Source organism: Somniosus microcephalus, chromosome 5 (genome assembly GCF_052327205.1).
Source record: "Somniosus microcephalus isolate GS21.2 chromosome 5, FLI_Smic_1.0, whole genome shotgun sequence".
Classification (NCBI taxonomy): domain Eukaryota; kingdom Metazoa; phylum Chordata; class Chondrichthyes; order Squaliformes; family Somniosidae; genus Somniosus; species Somniosus microcephalus.
The window spans coordinates 318664581-318681867 of NC_140991.1; the positions used below are offsets into that span (position 1 = coordinate 318664581).

Below are 17287 nucleotides of genomic sequence, written 5' to 3' on the forward strand. Positions count from 1 at the left end.
AGATGGTACCTGCACAACTCTAACTAGAAATCTTTACTGATATTTGGCCTTTAATGATCCAGGTATATGTTCTGCATGAAATATCCACGTGCTCATTTAACTAAATGTCCCTTGTCCAAGGGGCTAGATAGTCCACCATAATCTTGCTGTAATAATCACCTCTGGGGCATGGATCTAAACCCAGGCCAAAGAAAGCAAATTGGAGGCTGCCTGGCTCTCCAGCTTTATACTTGAGTCCTGGTGGTATTAATGCACGACACAGACATACCCCTGTCTTAGATGTTTGGAGAAGGGAGCAGTCATTCAGCAGACTGGATCAGTGCCCCGTGGACATTGAGGAATAACCTCTTCTGAGGTGTACATTCCAGTGCCCCATTCCCATTTTACGGGAATCCCAATCCAGGAGTAAAATGCCGTGGCAAATGAGTTGTACTTTTTATCAGTTCTAGCGTACAAGTGGATGCACGCACGAAGCAGAATCACCGAGTACTGTAAGAGGAATCGCATGCTTCATTTCACGCAGGACCTAATATTACCATTTGTTTACCGCACAATTCTTCTCATTTTGCAATGGATTATCAGTCGTTAAAACATTAGCACAATTAGTTGGGAATGATAAAGATTTAAAGGAATTGCTCCCTTCAACCTTTAAGCTTATTTATGTAGAGAGGCTATTTTTTCCCACTATAAAATGGACCTACTTTAGCAGAATGGGTAATTTACAGGCTGAGGGCCTGCGGTTCAGTGAATCTGTTTATCTGGTGGAGCCACATCTGGTCATCTTCATACCGACGTGACGTGTTTACTCCAACGTAGAAATGTATATATTTGGATAGTAAGAGACAGAGAATAACGGGCTTTTCCAATGTTCATCGATGTAGGCAAAATAAAACTCCCGCTGAGGAGCGTAGAAGTATTCTCATGGGAATGTTTGAAACCTTTCATACAAAAACCTTGAAAACATTGGGAAAGTAGATTTAAAATGTTTCCAAAGGTTCCTCAGCTGAAGTCCCTTAGAATCAGAGCAATTTACAGCACAGAAGGAGGCCATTCGGCCCATCGTGTCTGTGCCGGCCGAAAAAGAGCTCTCCAGCCTAATCCCACTTTCCAGCTCTTGGTCTGTAGCCCTGTAGGTTACGGCACTTCAAGCGCATATCCAAGTACTTTTTAAATGTGATGAGGGTTTCTGCCTCTACCACCCTTTCAGGCAGTGAGTTCCAGACCCCCACCACCCTCTGGGTGAAAAAAGTTCTCCTCAACTCCCCTCTAATCCTTCTACCAATTACTTTCAATCAATGCTCCCTGGTTATTGAAACTACCTGGGTTCCCTTGTATAATCTCTGTAAAGGAATTTTGTAATAATTCGTGGTCTGGCAGATATATTTAACATCGTATGGATTTCCCTGCAGCCGTTACATTGTGTCATCATAATTGTTTCTAGGGCATTGAGCGCCTCAAGAATGAAACGCCCACTTGGGAGAAGAAGTTGGGTTGGGAAGGAATGAAGGCAGCATTTGATGGCAGCTTCTCCTTGGGATGGTTCAACCCATTCTCCGGTCTTCAGTGCAGGAAGAGGGCGCAAGCTGCTGGCATTGAAATGGCCAAGGACGATGTCACTGAAGCACTAACTGAGCAACAAGGCTAAGTCATTATTGAAATGTTACACTTGCTGAGGAACTCCCAAACAGGACGAAGCTTTGCCCATTTGATGGACATATTTTTTTTTATAGCAACTTCCCCCACAGGACCTGTGACAGACGGATATACAAAAACAAGAAATGCATTCTGTCTTATTCAGCGATAGTATTAATAAGAATGTCTTCTGCTATCCGAAACAAAACAAATATATTTTGGTGGGCGGGTGAAATGTAAACATTGAAACCTGTTGGTTTGTAAAATACGTCGAAGTATTATTTGTCTGGATTTTTTATTTTAAATGTATTTTTAATCTGCATTTCCTCCTCCTGTGGCGTACAGCCTGGAGAAGGCAAATGAGCTCCGAGATCTCCACACTGCCCCTGGAAACAGCCAGTCTGGGCTCCTGGGTGCAGCCGCCCTTGCCCCTTTGCTGATCTCACTTTCTTTCCCACGGGCTGTGTGTCTAACCTCCATCTGGTGCGATGGACCAGGACCCAGCCAGGACTGAGGCCCTTTCCGGAAGAGAAGTTTGCAAAAAAAACGTTATTCACCTCTTCTCTTTACAAAGTATTGTCTCCTCCGAGACACTGAATTTGTACCGGTGAGCTCTGCCAGCTTTTTGCAGTGTCCCTTTGTCTAACGTCATGTACGCTGGCTGCCCCAGGATACCTGATGGTGAATCTTAAAAGTTACCTGATAATAAAGTGGACCTTATGCAGCTTTGTGTAAACCCAAAAGTACATCTCCGCCTTGTATAAATTAAACAGAAGCTTTTTTTTATTAAAAGAGTTGGTCACACTGCATTGTTCAGGCAAGTATTCAAAGACAAACCGGTTGGCGATGGGGTGCTTACATTGAAAATAATGGCTTTGCTGATCTTTATTAAACCTTGTTACAGTCAGTTATCATTAATCCAATAACTCGATTCTCACAACAGCTTTTCACACCTCAAGAATTCACAGGGAAACATTTCATGCACTTTGAAATCGAAGGCTGCTAGAAATTGGAAATGTTTCACCTTGTTCCTGTGAACTTACTATAGTTTGGTCATTTCAACAAAGTGAGACAAAGATGGGAACGTTTGCAGTTTTGGTCATGGAACCAGCACAAAAGTATCTACATAACTACAGTAGTCAATCAGCGAAACGTCATTCAGTCAATAGGATTGAGTATTGGGGACGGCAGGGGGGGGATCGGGAGTTTGCCATTTCTATTCGCTTAGAAACAGTCGCAAGTCAGATTTTGTTTAATGGGGATTGTTGACAGTTTGAGGAGAAAGATTGGGATTTTGAGGAGGGAGATTCCCCAGAAGAGAGCCAGCACTAATTTCGCAAGCAAGTGTCACCAACATTTCTGAAGCAATGGTGTCACCAATGTTAATGTATTTGTTTCAATGAGCAAAATCTTTGTGTTTCTTTATTTTGGCAATGGTGAGCCTCTGAACAAGAGTTGACTAAATGTTGTGGGACATTTCCTGACAAACTGGAAGATGACATATATGAACTGGCCGGTGCTGGGAAGCTCTGAGGGGGATTGACAGGGTCGATGCCGAGAGGTTGTTTCCCCTGGCTGGAGAGTCTAGAACCAGGGGTCACAGTCTCAGGATAAGGGGTCGGCCATTTAAGACTGAGATGAGGAGGAATTTCTTCACCCAGAGGGTTGTGAATCTTTGGAATTCTCTGCCCCAGAGGGCTGTGGATGCTGAGTCGTTGAGTATATTCAAGGCTGAGATCGATAGATTTTTGGACTCTAGGGGAATCGAGGGATATGGGGATTGGGCGGGAAAGTGGAGTTGAGGTCGAAGATCAGCCATGATCTTATTGAATGGCGGAGCAGGCTCGAGGGGCCGAATGGCCGACTCCTGCTCCTAATTCTTATGTTCTTAGGCACGGTGTGGTAGTAATTTAGACCTGTACCACAGAATGGGCATTCTCAACACCCTTAATGTAGTGACTCACTGACCCCAGTTGTGCTGTCAAGAGAAACCAGGCACTTCCCACGAGGGTAAAAATAAACAGAGGCAGCGCCGTCTCAAGCTACGTTTCCACATCTCCTAGAAACGAATTTCGGAACAGCATTGGTTGAAGGCCGGAAACGAGGAAAAGGAATTTCACCTGCCCACTGTTCTGGGTTTTTTTCCCCCCAGGAGCTGCAGATGTGTCTCAGTTTGAAATCTCAGTGCTCTTCCCAACAACTGAGTGCAGTTGCAGTCGAGCTTTAAGTGGCCTGTGGTTCAACATCCCACAGGCGCTGTCAGCTGATCAGTGCCAATTCCGCACAAATTGAAGGTGAAATAATGCAGTTGCATAGTGTTGATGTTGAAAGGTGTGTCTCCTGATGCTGCGATCTGCTTGAAATTAATGAAGCAATATCACCCTGTAAGAGAAAAAAAATCCCAGTACAAACCGGTTTTCTTATAAAATTGTTTTAAAGGTGTGGAGATGCCGGAGTTGGACTGGGGTGGACAAATGTAAGAATGTGACTGAAAGAGAACAGCGACCACGACACCACACAACCCTGCCACAGCAACCTCTGCAAGACATGCCAGATCAACAACACAGATACCATCATCACACGTGAGGACACCACCCACCAGGTACATGGTACATACTCATGTGACTCGGCCAACGTTGTCTACCTCATACGTTGCAGGAAAGGATGCCCCGGAGCATGGTACATCGGCGAGACCATGCAGACACTGCGACAACGGATGAACGGACACCGCGCAACAATCACCAGGCAGGAGTGTTCCCTCCCAGTCGGGGAACACTTCAGCAGTCAAGGACATTTAGCCGCCGATCTTCGGGTAAGCATTCTCCAAGGTGGCCTTCGAGACACACGACAACGCAAAATCGTCGAGCAGAAACTGATAGCCAAGTTCCGCACCCATGAGGACGGCCTCAACCGAGATCTTGGGTTCATGTCACGCTACATGTAACCCCACCTGATGCAGGGTCATCCAGACTCGAGTCGACATTGGCTTGTTCTCTCTACACAGATGCGGCCGGACCTGCTGTGATTTCCAGCCAAAAATTTTTTTTGTCTTTTTTTGTTTTTCATACAGACCCCAGCATCTGCAATATTTGACCCCTTGTGACCCCACCTCATTGTTCTTTGATGTAATGTTTCCCTGACTGACCTGTTTGGACACCATTCACACCTTTGACTGCTGTGATTATCTCTCTGCCGAGGTGCGATAAATGGCAGTTGGAAAGGTTACCTGTAAACATCTGACATGATTCTCTGACTATATAAGCTGTGTCTTTATGCATTTCTCCACTTCACCTGAAGAAGGAGCAGCGCTCCGAAAGCTTGTGATTTCAAATAAAGCTGTTGGACTATAACCTGGTGTCGTGTGACTTCTTACATTTGTTTTAAAGGGGCATGAACATTATTAAAGAGGCAAAACATTTTCTGTTTGCAGAAGAGGCCACAGAATGGTGTTATTGACATTGTCTGATTGGATTTTCAGAAAGCCTTTCATAAGGAGAACGGTAGCACAGTGGTTATGTTACTGGACCAGTAATCCAGAGGCCTGGACTTAATGATGGGGAATTTAAATTCAGTTAATTAAATAAATCTGGAATAAAGAACTAGTGTCAGTAATGGTGACCATGAAACTATCGGATTGTTGTAAAAACCCATCTGGTTCACTAATGTCCTTTAGGGAAGGAAATCTGCCGTCCTTACCCGGTCTGGCCGATATGTGACTCCAGACCCACAGCAATGTGGTTAACTCTTAACTGCCCTCTGGAATGGCCCAGCGAGACACTCGGTTGTATTCAAGAAGGCGGCTCACCACCACCTTCTCCAGGGCAATTAGGTATGGGCAATAAATGCTGGCCTTGCCTGCTAATGAATAAAAAAGATACTGCACAACAAGTTTATGCAAGACAGAATCTTGTACAATCAGTGGGTAGTTGCGGCAATGGATTGAGAATTGACCCAGCATCCACAGCCTTTTGGGAGAGGGAATTTCCAGATTTCCATTACCCTTTGGGGAAAAAGTACTTCCTGATTTCATTCCTAAATTGCCTTAGCTCTAATTTTAAGATTGTTTCTGGATTTCCCCAGCAGAGGACATCACCTTGGATGGTTTGACAGTATGCCACATAAAGAAAGCTAGGGGACCACCAGGATGATTATTGAGCTCATCATAGGGCTGCTGAAGCTCAGGCGTGGTGGGATTGGGAGGGGTGCCGTGAACCACGTGTGTAGGGGGTATCCCTTGTCCCCCAGCACTCACATTCATGGAAGTGTTGAATGGTGGGGAGGATGGTGGACTGTCGTGGGATAAAGACATCATAACAGCTGCCTGGGTACCTTGCACAAACGTGCATGATGCTGTTTCAGTGATGGGCACTACCTGGGTGTTAGTGCAGTGGTAGCCTTTTCTATTCACGATTGCTACTGGCTGATGTTCCGGTGTCCTGATCATATGGCACAGAAGGAGGCCATTCGGCCCATCGTGCCTGTGCCGGCTCTTTGGTGAGCTCTCCAATTACTCCCACTCACCTGCACTTTCCCCAGAGCCCCGTACATTTTTTCTCTTCGAGTATTTATCCAATTCCCTTTTGAAAGTTACTATTGAATCTGCTTCCACCGCCCTTTCAGGCAGCGGATTCCAGATCACAACAACTCGCTGCATAAAAAAGTGTTTCCTCCTGTCGCCTCTGGTTCTTTTCACAATCACAGACCCTTCTGCCACTGTGATTGTGGATGAGAGGTTAAACCGAGGGCCCGTCTGCTCGCTCAGGTGGACGTAAAAGATCCCAGGGCACTATTTTGAAGAAGAGCAGGGGAGTTCTCCCCGGTGTCCTGGGGCCAATATTTATCCCTCAACCAACATCACTAAAACAGATTATCAGGTCATCATCACATTGCTGTTTGTGGGAGCTTGCTGTGCACAAATTGGCTGCTGCGTTTCCTACATTACAACAGTGACTACACTTCAAAAAGTACTTCATTGGCTGTAAAGTGCTTTGGGGCGTCCCGAGGTGGTGAAAGGCGCTATATAGATGCAAGTCTTTCTTTCTTTTGTGAATAGTTTCTCCCTATCTACTCCATCAAAACCCTTCATAATTTTGAACACCTCGATCAAATCTCCTCTTAACCATCTCTGCTCAAAGGTGAACAACCCCACCAATCCCATGATGGCAATATGTGTGCAGTCAACGACACCCTAGACACGAGGGAAGCCAGTCACTGCTGCAAATCCCTGCGCTTGCTCCTGTTGACTGCTGAGGTCAGTGGGGACAGTGAGGTTAGCCTTGGCCAACAGGGCATCACAGGGCTTAACACAACCGCAGACTGGGAGATGCTGCTGATGTCCCCTGTAGCAGACTGGAAGGGGCGTGGTGACTTTGAGAGCCACAGGCAAAGCATTGCCCCCCCCCCCGCCCCCGGTCCAGCAGGTGACGGGTCCTATTACAAGAGGCCTGGGGAAGCACAGCCTCCTGGGGCACTGCTCCTGGGAAAGGTCCAGGAAAGTGACCCTCGGCCTGGACACCCCGTGTGCTGGGCATGGCTTCCTACAAGCAGCTCCCCTCACCTGTTGCCTTCGATTAGCTGCTGCTGCTCCTCTTCCTCCAGCTGTGCCTCCATCCAAATGAAACTAGCAATAAAAGCACCCGTGATAAGCAGAGAAAGGGTAAGTAAGGCTAAATGTATCGCAGAGAAGTGATCTGCGTACAGCTCTGGGCACCGTACCCGAGAAAGAATCAATGTTCCCCCTTAGTTTTTTTTGGGTGCTTTTTTTCAGAAAAGCCGGTCCCAGGCTGCGCGGGAATGGCCGAGAGCTGCGTGGCCACAGGACTCGGAGGGAACCATCGGAAGGGATATATTGGCCTTGGAAGGAGCACAGCGCCGATTCACCAGAATGTTACCAGGGCTCCAAGGGTTAGATTATGAGGCGAGATTACAGAAACTAGGCTCGGATTCCCTGGAATATAGAAGGTTAATTGAGGTTTTTAGGATTTTGAAAGGAATTGATGGGGTGGATGGAGAGAAGCTTTTCCCACTGGTGGGGGAGTCTGGGACAAGGGGGCATCACTTTAAAATCAGAGCCGGGCCATTCAGGAGTGAAGTTAGGAAACACTCCTTCACACGATGGGTGGTAGAAGTGTGGCGAACTCTCTCACAGAAAGGGGTAGATGCGAGCTCAATTAATAATTTTAAATCTGAGATCGCTAGATGTTTGCTCGGCAAGGGTATTAAGGGATATGGAGCCAAGGCGAGTGGATGGAGTTAGGACACAGATCAGCCATGAGATCATTGAATGGCGAAACAGGCTCGAGAGGCTGAATGGCCTCCTCCTGTTCCTATCTGGAAGCTGGAAACTCTCCTGACAGTCCACATAGCACAAAGATCCTACCATCCACTTGCCTACAGCGGAGTGCCCCTTTAAATACCGCTTCAGCTTCCCGCTAAGTTTTACTGGTGAGTTGGGCCCTGGACGGGATGTCTGCGATTTCACATTAAAATGGTGTTGGCGTTCTAATTGCCTCATAGGTTTTACCTGCATTCAGGAGCCCCCCGCCTGCCTCTGGCTGACTCAGAATATTGAGCGGTTAAGATGGCGACTTGCGGGAGCACAAGGGAAACGTGGCGGTAAGTACTCTACCGCTAATCGAACCGCCCGCCCGCCCGCCCCGTTCCTGTTGGGCGGACAAGGTTAAAATCGACCCTCGCGTTTCAGTGTGTCCTCGGACAGCTGTGTCACCAGTCTTACGTAGAACATGACGGGAGCAACCAGATCGAACTGCCACACCCACTGTACTGTGCCTCCCCAGCCATGTTGACACGGTGATAATTAAATTATTTAAATTTTTGATGATTAGAACCTGTAGCCGATTAATCAGGAGAGCCCTGGTTTTACATTTATGCTGTAAGGAGGAGACAGGTACCGCTTCCAAAATATTTTTTTAAATGATATATGAATCTTCTGCGGATGCCAAGGTTTATTTAGCAATCAGACTCAATATGATTAACCTTTGCTGAACTCCATTTGAGACACAGACTTCTCGGAGACTTAGTAAGATCATTACACAAGATATCAGTCAGAATGTGTTCCGTTCAATTAAAGTAACAAATTCAAAATGACTTTTTAAGCAAGGTTATTGAAATTATTATTGAAAGAACACAAACAGCTGAACTTCACAAAAGTGCATGTTTCTCTAATGCATTTAATTAGGCTAGAGCAATACCTGGGTGAGTCAAGCGAGAATACAGGGGGTGTAATGGATAGCAGGGAGTGAATACAAAACTGTAATCTCATCTGCAGGTACATCACCAGAATTGAGATCAGCATCTGAACCCAGAGATGAGATTACAGCCTTGAAGTTACTCCTGGGCAACGTTCCCGCTAAGCTGCACGGTCTGGCGGTCCCATGCAGGCCGCTTACCAGCTTTTGAATGGGAGATTTTGAATGGGCGGCGCAGTTAAAGGGACAGCACGAACCAAAATTAAAATTAGGGGGAACATTGCTCCTCGGTCCATAGCACTTGTTGTAATACAGTACCTCCTGTAACGCTCACGGCGGCCATTGTTCAGTATTGGGTTTATTTTCTTCCCAATTGTTTCTAGCACACTGAACCCTGACAGTGCGCTCTGTGTTACGGGCGGATGATGGTCTTCCCATGAAATAATTAACAATTGTTAAGTGAACAGTTAACTAAAGAAAAAAGACTTGCATTTCTACAGCGCCTTTCATGACCTCAGGACGTCCCAAAGCACTTTACAGCCAATCAAGTAACGATCTCTAACTTTTTCCAGTTCTGACGAAGGGTCATCGACCTGAAACATTAACTCTGTTTCTCTCTCCAGACGCTGCCTGACCTGCCGAGTGTTCCCAGCATTTTCTGTTTTTATAACACTGAACGCTGTGCTGAGAGGAGGGAGTGTGTGTGTGTTATTGCATTCATTGTTATGCCAAGGGGAGAGAGTCAGTGCGTAGATGTTGTGAACAGTTTGCGTAGTCTGAATGTTCGCTATTCACAATATAATTAAGAAAAGACTTGCATTTATATAGTGCCTTTCACGACCACCAGACATCTCAAATTGCTTTACAGCCAATGAAGTACTTTTTGAAGTGTAGTCACTGTTGTAATGTGGGAAACGCGGCAGCCAGTTTGCGCACAGCAAGCTCCCACAAGCAGCAATGTGATAATGACCAGACAATCTGTTTTTGTTATGTTGGTTGAGGGATAAATATTGTCTGGGACACCAGAGATAACTCCCCTGCTCTTCTTCGAAATAGTGCCATGGGATCTTTTACATCCACCTGAGAGAGCAGACGGGGCCTCGGTTTAACGTCTCATCCGAAAGATTACCATAAAAGCCTCCTTGCTGTGGTCTGACAGCAGTCAGCTTCTTTAATCTGTGTTCTCCTTCCTCAGTTGTGTGAACATTGTTGTGAGTATTGTAATATATATTATATATATTTCAGTAAGGTGTCAGTGACATTTAATATGTGATAAAGCTGCCAAGCGGTGATATGACACTTTGATGATGGCAAAGCACACAATAGAGAGTTAACACTAGAAGGAACAAGGAAATGGTTCCTGAGGGAAGGGCTGTTGGGATCATGTCACAGGTTCTCAGTTGTTAGTAGGCTGTTGCTTTTAAATGGAGCTTCCTGTTTCATGACACCAAATTGGGGGGGGGGGGGGGGGGGAGGGAATAGTCAATACTGAGGAGGACTGCAACAAATTACAGGAGGATATTAATAAACTTGCAGAATGGGTAAATAATTTGCAAATCAAGTTCAACACAGATAAATGTGAGGTTTTACATTTTGGTAGGCAGAATAGGGAGGTCACTTATCACTTGGAGGGTGCGAGTCTGGGTGGGGTAGAGGAACAAAGGGATCTCGGAGTACAAATACACAAATCACTAAAAGTTGCGACACAGGTTAGCAAGGTCATAAAAAAAGCAAACCAAGCACTAGGGTTTATTTCTAGAGGGATAGAATTGAAAAGTAGGGAAGTTATGCTAAACCTGTATCGAACCTTGGTTAGACCACACTTGGAGTACTGCGTACAGTTCTGGTCGCCCTATTATAAAAAGGATATAGAGGCACTGGAGAGGGTGCAGAGAAGATTTACAAGGATGATACCAGAAATGCGAGGGTATACATATCAGGAAAGGATGAACAGGCTGGGTCTCTTTACTCTTGAAAAAGGGCAGCTGAGGGGTGACCTAATCGAGGTCTTTAAAATTATGAAAGGTTTTGATAGAGTGGACACAGAGAGAATGTTTCCACTTGTGGGGAAGAGAATAACTAGAGGCCATCAATACAAGATAGAACAAACGGGAAACTGTTCAACCTCCGTCGCCTCCAGTCCAGATCCAAGGCCGTCCCATCCTCTGTCATCGAATTACAGTATGCAGACGACGCTTGCATCTGTGTACACTCTGAGGTCGAACTCCAAACCATCGTCAACACCTTCACTAAAGCATACGAGAGCATGCGCCTTACACTAAACACCCGTAACACAAAGGTCCTCTACCAACCTGCCCCCTCCACACAGTACTGCCCTCCGATTATCAAAATCCATGACAAGGCCTTGGACAACTTTCCATACTTCGGGAGCCTACTGTCAACAAGGGCAGACGTCGATGTCAAAGTCCAACACCGCCTTCAGTGTGCCAGTGCAGCCTTCGGTCGCTTGAGGAAGAGAATGTTTGAAGACCAGGACCTCAAACCCGGCACTAAGCTCATGTTCTACAGGGCAGTAGTGATACCCGCCCTGCTGTATGCTTCAGAGACATGGACCATGTACAGCAGGCACCTCAAAGCACTGGAGAGGTACCACCAACGCTGCCTCCGCAAGATGCTGCAAATCCATTGGCAGGATAGGCGCACCAACGTCAGTGTTCTCGCTCAGGCCAACATCCCCAGCATCGAAGCTTTCACCACGCTCGATCAGCTCCGGTGGACGGGTCACATTGTCTGCATGCCCGATACGAGACTCCCAAAGCAAACGCTCTACTCGGAGCTCCGACACGGCAAGAGAGCCCCAGGTGGGCAGAGGAAACGCTTCAAGGACACCCCCAAAACCTCCTTGAAAAAGTGCAACATCCCCACCGACACCTGGGAATCCCTGGCCCAAGACCGCACAAAGTGGAGGAGAAGCATCCGGGAAGGCGCCGAACACCTTGAGTCTCTTCGCCGGGAGCAAGCAGAAGCCAAGCGCAAACAGCAGAAGGAGCGCACGTCAACCCAAGCACCCCACCCACCCACCCCTTCAACCACCATCTGCCCACCTGTGACAGAGACTGTAGGTCCCGCATTGGACTCATCAGTCACCTGAGAACTCATTTTTAGTGTGGAAGCAAGTCATCCTCGGTTCCGGGGGACTGCCTAAGAAGAAGAGTCACCAAGAAATCCAATAGGGAATTCAGAAGAAACTTCTTTACCCAGAGAGTGGTGAGAATGTGGAACTCACTACCACAGGGAGTGGTTGAAGCGAATAGTATCGATGCATTTAAGGGGAGGCTGGACAAGCATCTGAGGGAGAAGGGAATAGAGGGTTATACTGATAAAGTTAGATGAGGAAAGTACTTCATTGGCTGTAAAGCGCTTTGAGAGGTCCGGTGGTCGTGAAAGGTGCTATAGAAATGTTAGTCTTTCTTTTACTTTATGTTCCCTTTAAACCGCGGGGCCACGCGATGCTCTGGAGCTCCCACTCGCTGCCATTTTAAAATGGGAAAAACCGCAGATGTGCAGAATTTTGAATGGGCCGCGCAACCCCCCCCCCCCAAAAAACGTTAACGGCAACACTGGGTATGGGGTCAACAACCAGTTTATCTGGGGTTGGTTCTCCCCAAACTAGACTGTCTCACTCATTCCCAAAGGTTAATGTTTTGTAAATTTTGTAAACAAAAGTACAGATTTTTGCAACAATTGTTAAAATATCACATCTTTGTGACACTTTTTAATCACTATTGCTTTAGCAGCGAAAACAGCATTACATAGAAACATAGAAGATAGGAGCAGTAGGCCATTCGGCCCCTCGAGCCTGCTCCGCCATTCAATGTGATCATGGCTGATCATCCAAATTCAGTACCCTGTCCCTGCTTTCTCCCCATATCCCTTGATCCCTTTAGCCTTAAGAAATATATCCAACTCCTTCTTGAATATATTTAATGAATTGGCCTCTACTGCCTTTTGTGGTAGAGAATTCCACAGGTTCACCACTCTCTGGGTGAAGAAATTCCTCCTCATTTCTGTCCTAAATGGCTTACCCCTTATCCTTAGACTGCGACCCCTGGTTCTGGACTCCCCGACCATCGGGAACATCCTTCCTGCATCTAGTCTGTCCAGGCCTGACAGAATTTTATAAGTTTCAATGAGATCCCCTCTCATTCTTCTAAACTCCAGCGAGTATAAGCCCAATCGACCCACTCTCTCCTGCCATCCCAGGTATCAGCCTGGTGAATCTTCGCTGCACTCCCTCCATGGCAAGAACATCCTTCCTCAGATAAGGCGACCAAAACTGCACACAATACTCAAGGTGTGGTCTCACCAAGGCCCTGTACAACTGCAGCAAGACATCCCTGTTCCTGTACTCAAACCCTCTCGCTACGAAGGCCAACATACCATTTGCCTTAACTGCCTGCTGCACCTGCATGCTTACCTTCATCGACTGGTGCACAAGGACACCCAGGTCTCGTTGCATTTCCCCTTCTCCCAATCTATTGCCAATCTGCCTTCCTGTTTTTGCCACCAAAGTGGATAACCTCACATTTATCCGTGTTATATTGCATCTGCCATGCTTCTGCCCAATCACCCAACCTGTCCAAATCATCCTGGAGTTTCTCGGCATCCTCCTCACAGCACACACGCCCACCCAGCTTTGTGTTGTCTGCAAATTTGGAGATATTACATCTAGTTCCCTTGTCTAGATCATTAATATATATTGCATTTCAAACATAGCTAAATTTTGTTCAATTTACTTAATGATATAATGTATAATTGCAGTGAGATGATATACACATTTATTTCACAGTACAAGAAAAATACACTTTATCTAGTCTTCAAATTAAAAGCTAGGTTTTCCTCGTTTCCAATCACTTGCTGCTCCACAACATTTCTTCAGTCCCAATTCATATAGTCATCCGAAAGCTTCAATATACACCTGTTAAAGCTTCTGGAATGTTTACTCACGGACATGGTGTGTTTTTAATCCTTTGTGTCCTGCTGTCTTGTGCCAGTTGTAACTTGGAAATTATCGCTTGCACTTCCATCCATTTCTGGAGTATCTATCAGACGACTGCACTAATATAATGCAATACAAAATTGCAAATATTGCAGCATGTGACACTGTGCAAACATTTCATCAAATGCTAAGATGAAGTGGGGAGAATGTGGCACTCGCTACCACAGGAAGTGGTTGAGGTGAATAGTATAGATACATTCAAGGGAAGTTGGATAAACACATGAGGGAAAGAGGAATTGAAGGATATGCTGATGGGGTGAGATGAAGAGGGGTGGGAGGAGGCTCGTGTGGAGCATGGGGCAGTTGGGCCGAATGGCCTGTTTTTGTGCTGTAAATACTGTGTAATCAACATTACTGCAGGATGACTCCAAATACATCAGTGCAGCATGTTACAGGTTTTGGGTCTTGCCCTAGATACTGTCGCAGGTACAGATAGTTACTCCCCCACGTAGTCTTGGGTTTAGGGGTTTGCCCATACTGTCCGATATCTAATTACGCTATAGTGTAACCCAGTGCTGTAATAGGACCCCTTGTGGCCTGAAGACGTTATATTTTTCGCATGTGCACCTCTCCGATATTTTTGAAGAGCGAGGAAACACTAAGATGGATTCAGTTTGTGTGCAATGAAACTATTCACCTCGTTATGGAAACCTAATTAAAATCAGAAGTATTCTGGTTCTAATTGGAACTAAAAGCCTTAAGTTTTGACAGTGATGTCCACTGAACCTACTTACAAAAGAAAATAGGAGGAGTCGGCCATTCGGCCCCTTGAGCCTGCTCCACCATTCAATAAGATCATGGCTGTTCTTCTACCTCAACTCCACTTTCCTGCACTATCCCCACATCCCTTGATTCCCTTAATATTCAAAAATCTATCGATCTCAGCCTTGAATATACTCAATGACTGAGCCTCCACAGCCCTCTGGAGTAGAGAAATCCAAAGATTCACCGCCCTCTTGAGTGAAGAAATTCCTCCTCATCTCAGTCTTAAATGGCCGACCCCTTATTCTGAGACTGTGACCCCTGGTTCTAGACTCCCCAGCCAGGGGGAAACATCCTCCCTGCATCTACCCTGTCAATCCCTGTAAGAATTTTGTATGTTTCAATGAGATCACCTCTCATTCTTCTAAACTCCAGAGAATATAGGCCTAGTCTACTCAATCTCTCCTCATAGGACAATCCCCCCCATCCCAGGAACCAGTCTGGTGAACCTTCGTTGCACTCCCTCTATGGCAAGTATATCCTTCCTTAGGTAAGGAGACCAAAACTGTCCACAATACTCCAGGTGTGGTCTCACCAGGGCCCTATATAATTGCAGTAAGACGTCTTTACTCTTATACTCAAATCCTCTTGTAATAAAGGCCAACATACCATTTGCTTTCCTAATTGCTTGCTGTACCTGCGTGTTAACTTTCAGTGATTCGTACTTCTCCAAGTGCAACCGAAATGTTGGGATTTCTCCAATCTCCTGCTGTGAGATTGACAGAAGTGCCGGAGAAACTGCGCCAACATCCAGTGACCATGTTCTGCAGCGTTTCCATCAATCATCCATCAAAGGTACAGCAGGAAAATGGAAGAACCCCTTTGGGAATTCCGAACACAAATCTCTCCTTGAAGAGTCCTTGCTTTGATTTTCTTGCAGTTATATTATTGGGTTGAAATGTTGTGGAAGTGATGATTGTTCAAGGTTTCATGAACAGCAACCTTCCATTTGGAGTTTTGTCCCTTATTAGACAGAAGTGGCTTCAAACCCCAACACACCAGAATTTCAAAAAAGAACTGGATAAATATTTGGTTAGGAATGGGTCTGATGGTCACGTGTACAGTTAGAGATGGATGACTGCATACTCAAACTCAGCGGTTCCTGCACAGTCTTTACAGTAGAGGACACTAAGAATATCCCAACACTGGACAAACAGGAGGCTATGGGGGGGGGGGGGGGGGAGGAGCTAAACACGATCAAAATCACTAAGGAAGTGGTACTCGGTAAAATAATGGGACTCAAGGCGGATAAATCACCTGGACCTGATGGCTTACATCCTAGGGTCTTGAGGGAAGTGGCGGTAGGGATTGTGGATGCATTGGTAATAATTTTCCAAAACTCCCTGGACTCAGCAAAGGTCCCGGCAGACTGGAAAACTGCTAATGTAACACCCTTATTTAAAAAGGGCAGTAGACAGAAGGCTGGAAACTATAGACCGGTTAGCCTAACATCTGTGGTAGGTAAAATTTTGGAGTCCATTATTAAGGAGACAGTAACAGGACATTTGGATAATCATAATTTAATAGGACAAAGTCAGCATGGTTTTATGAAGGGGAAGTCATGTTTGACAAATTTGCTGGAGTTCTTTGAGGAAGTAACATATAGGGTGGATAAAGGGGAACCAGTGGACGTAGTGTATTTAGACTTCCAAAAGGCATTTGACAAGGTGCCACACAAAAGATTATTGCTTAAGATAAAAAAATCACGGGATTGGGGGTAATATTCTGGCATGGATAGAGGATTGGCTATCTAACAGAAGGCAGAGAGTTGGGATAAATGGTTCATTCTCAGACTGGCAATCAGTAACTAGTGGTGTTCCGCAGGGGTCAGTGCTGGGTTCCCAACTCTTTACAATCTATATTAACGATTTGGAGGAGGGGACCGAGTGTAACATATCAAAGTTTGCAGATGATACTAAGATGGGAGGGAAAGTAGTGAGTGAGGAGGACATAAAAAACCTGCAAGGGGACATAGACAGGCTAAGTAAGTGGGCAGAGATTTGGCAGATGGAATACAATACTGGAAAGTGTGAGGTTATGCACTTTGGCAGGAAAAATCGTAGAGCAAGTTATTATCTTAATGGCAAGAAACTGGAAAGTACTGAAGTACAAAGGGATCTGGGGGTCCTGGTGCACAAAACTCAAAAGGTTAGTATGCAGGTGCAGCAAGTGATTAAGAAGGCCAATGGAATGTTGGCTTTCATTGCTAGGGGGATAGAATATAAAAATAGGGAGGTATTGCTTCAGTTGTGCAAGGTATTGGTGAGACCGCACCTGGAATACTGCATACAGTTTTGGTGTCCATACTTAAGACATACTTGCTCTCGAGTCAGTACAAAGAAGGTTCACTCGGTTAATCCCGGGGATGGACATATGAGGAGAGGTTGAGTAGATTGGGACTCTACTCATTGGAGTTGAGAAGAATGAGAGGCGATCTTATTGAAACATATAAGATTGTGAAGGGGTTGGATCGGGTGGATGCGGGGAGGATGTTCCCGATGATGGGTGAAACTAGAACTAGGGGGCATAGTCTTAGAATAAGGGGCTGCTCTTTCAAAACTGAGATGAGGAGGAATTACTTCACTCAGAGGGTGGTAGGTCCATGGAATATGCTGCCCCAAAAAGCTATAGAAGCTACATCATTACATAAATTTAAAACAGAAAT

General features: G+C 45.8%; 1 protein-coding gene across 4 annotated transcripts in view; it reads left to right on the plus strand.

Annotated features, from left to right (window-relative positions):
- Positions 1 to 4929, plus strand: part of LOC147117905 (palmitoyltransferase ZDHHC3) — an 85421-nt gene extending 80492 nt beyond the window's left edge. For 3 of the 4 annotated variants that reach the window (XM_085989306.1, XM_085989308.1, XM_085989307.1), the window contains one exon: positions 1442 to 2439. In XM_085989306.1, the coding sequence (XP_085845432.1) occupies positions 1442 to 1645 (204 nt within the window). In that variant the 3' untranslated portion in view covers positions 1646 to 2439. Of the gene's footprint in view, positions 1 to 1441; positions 2440 to 4071 lie in introns of those variants that run through there. The other variant, XM_085989310.1, reaches the window with a different exon arrangement.
- Positions 4930 to 17287: the final 12358 nt, after the last annotated feature.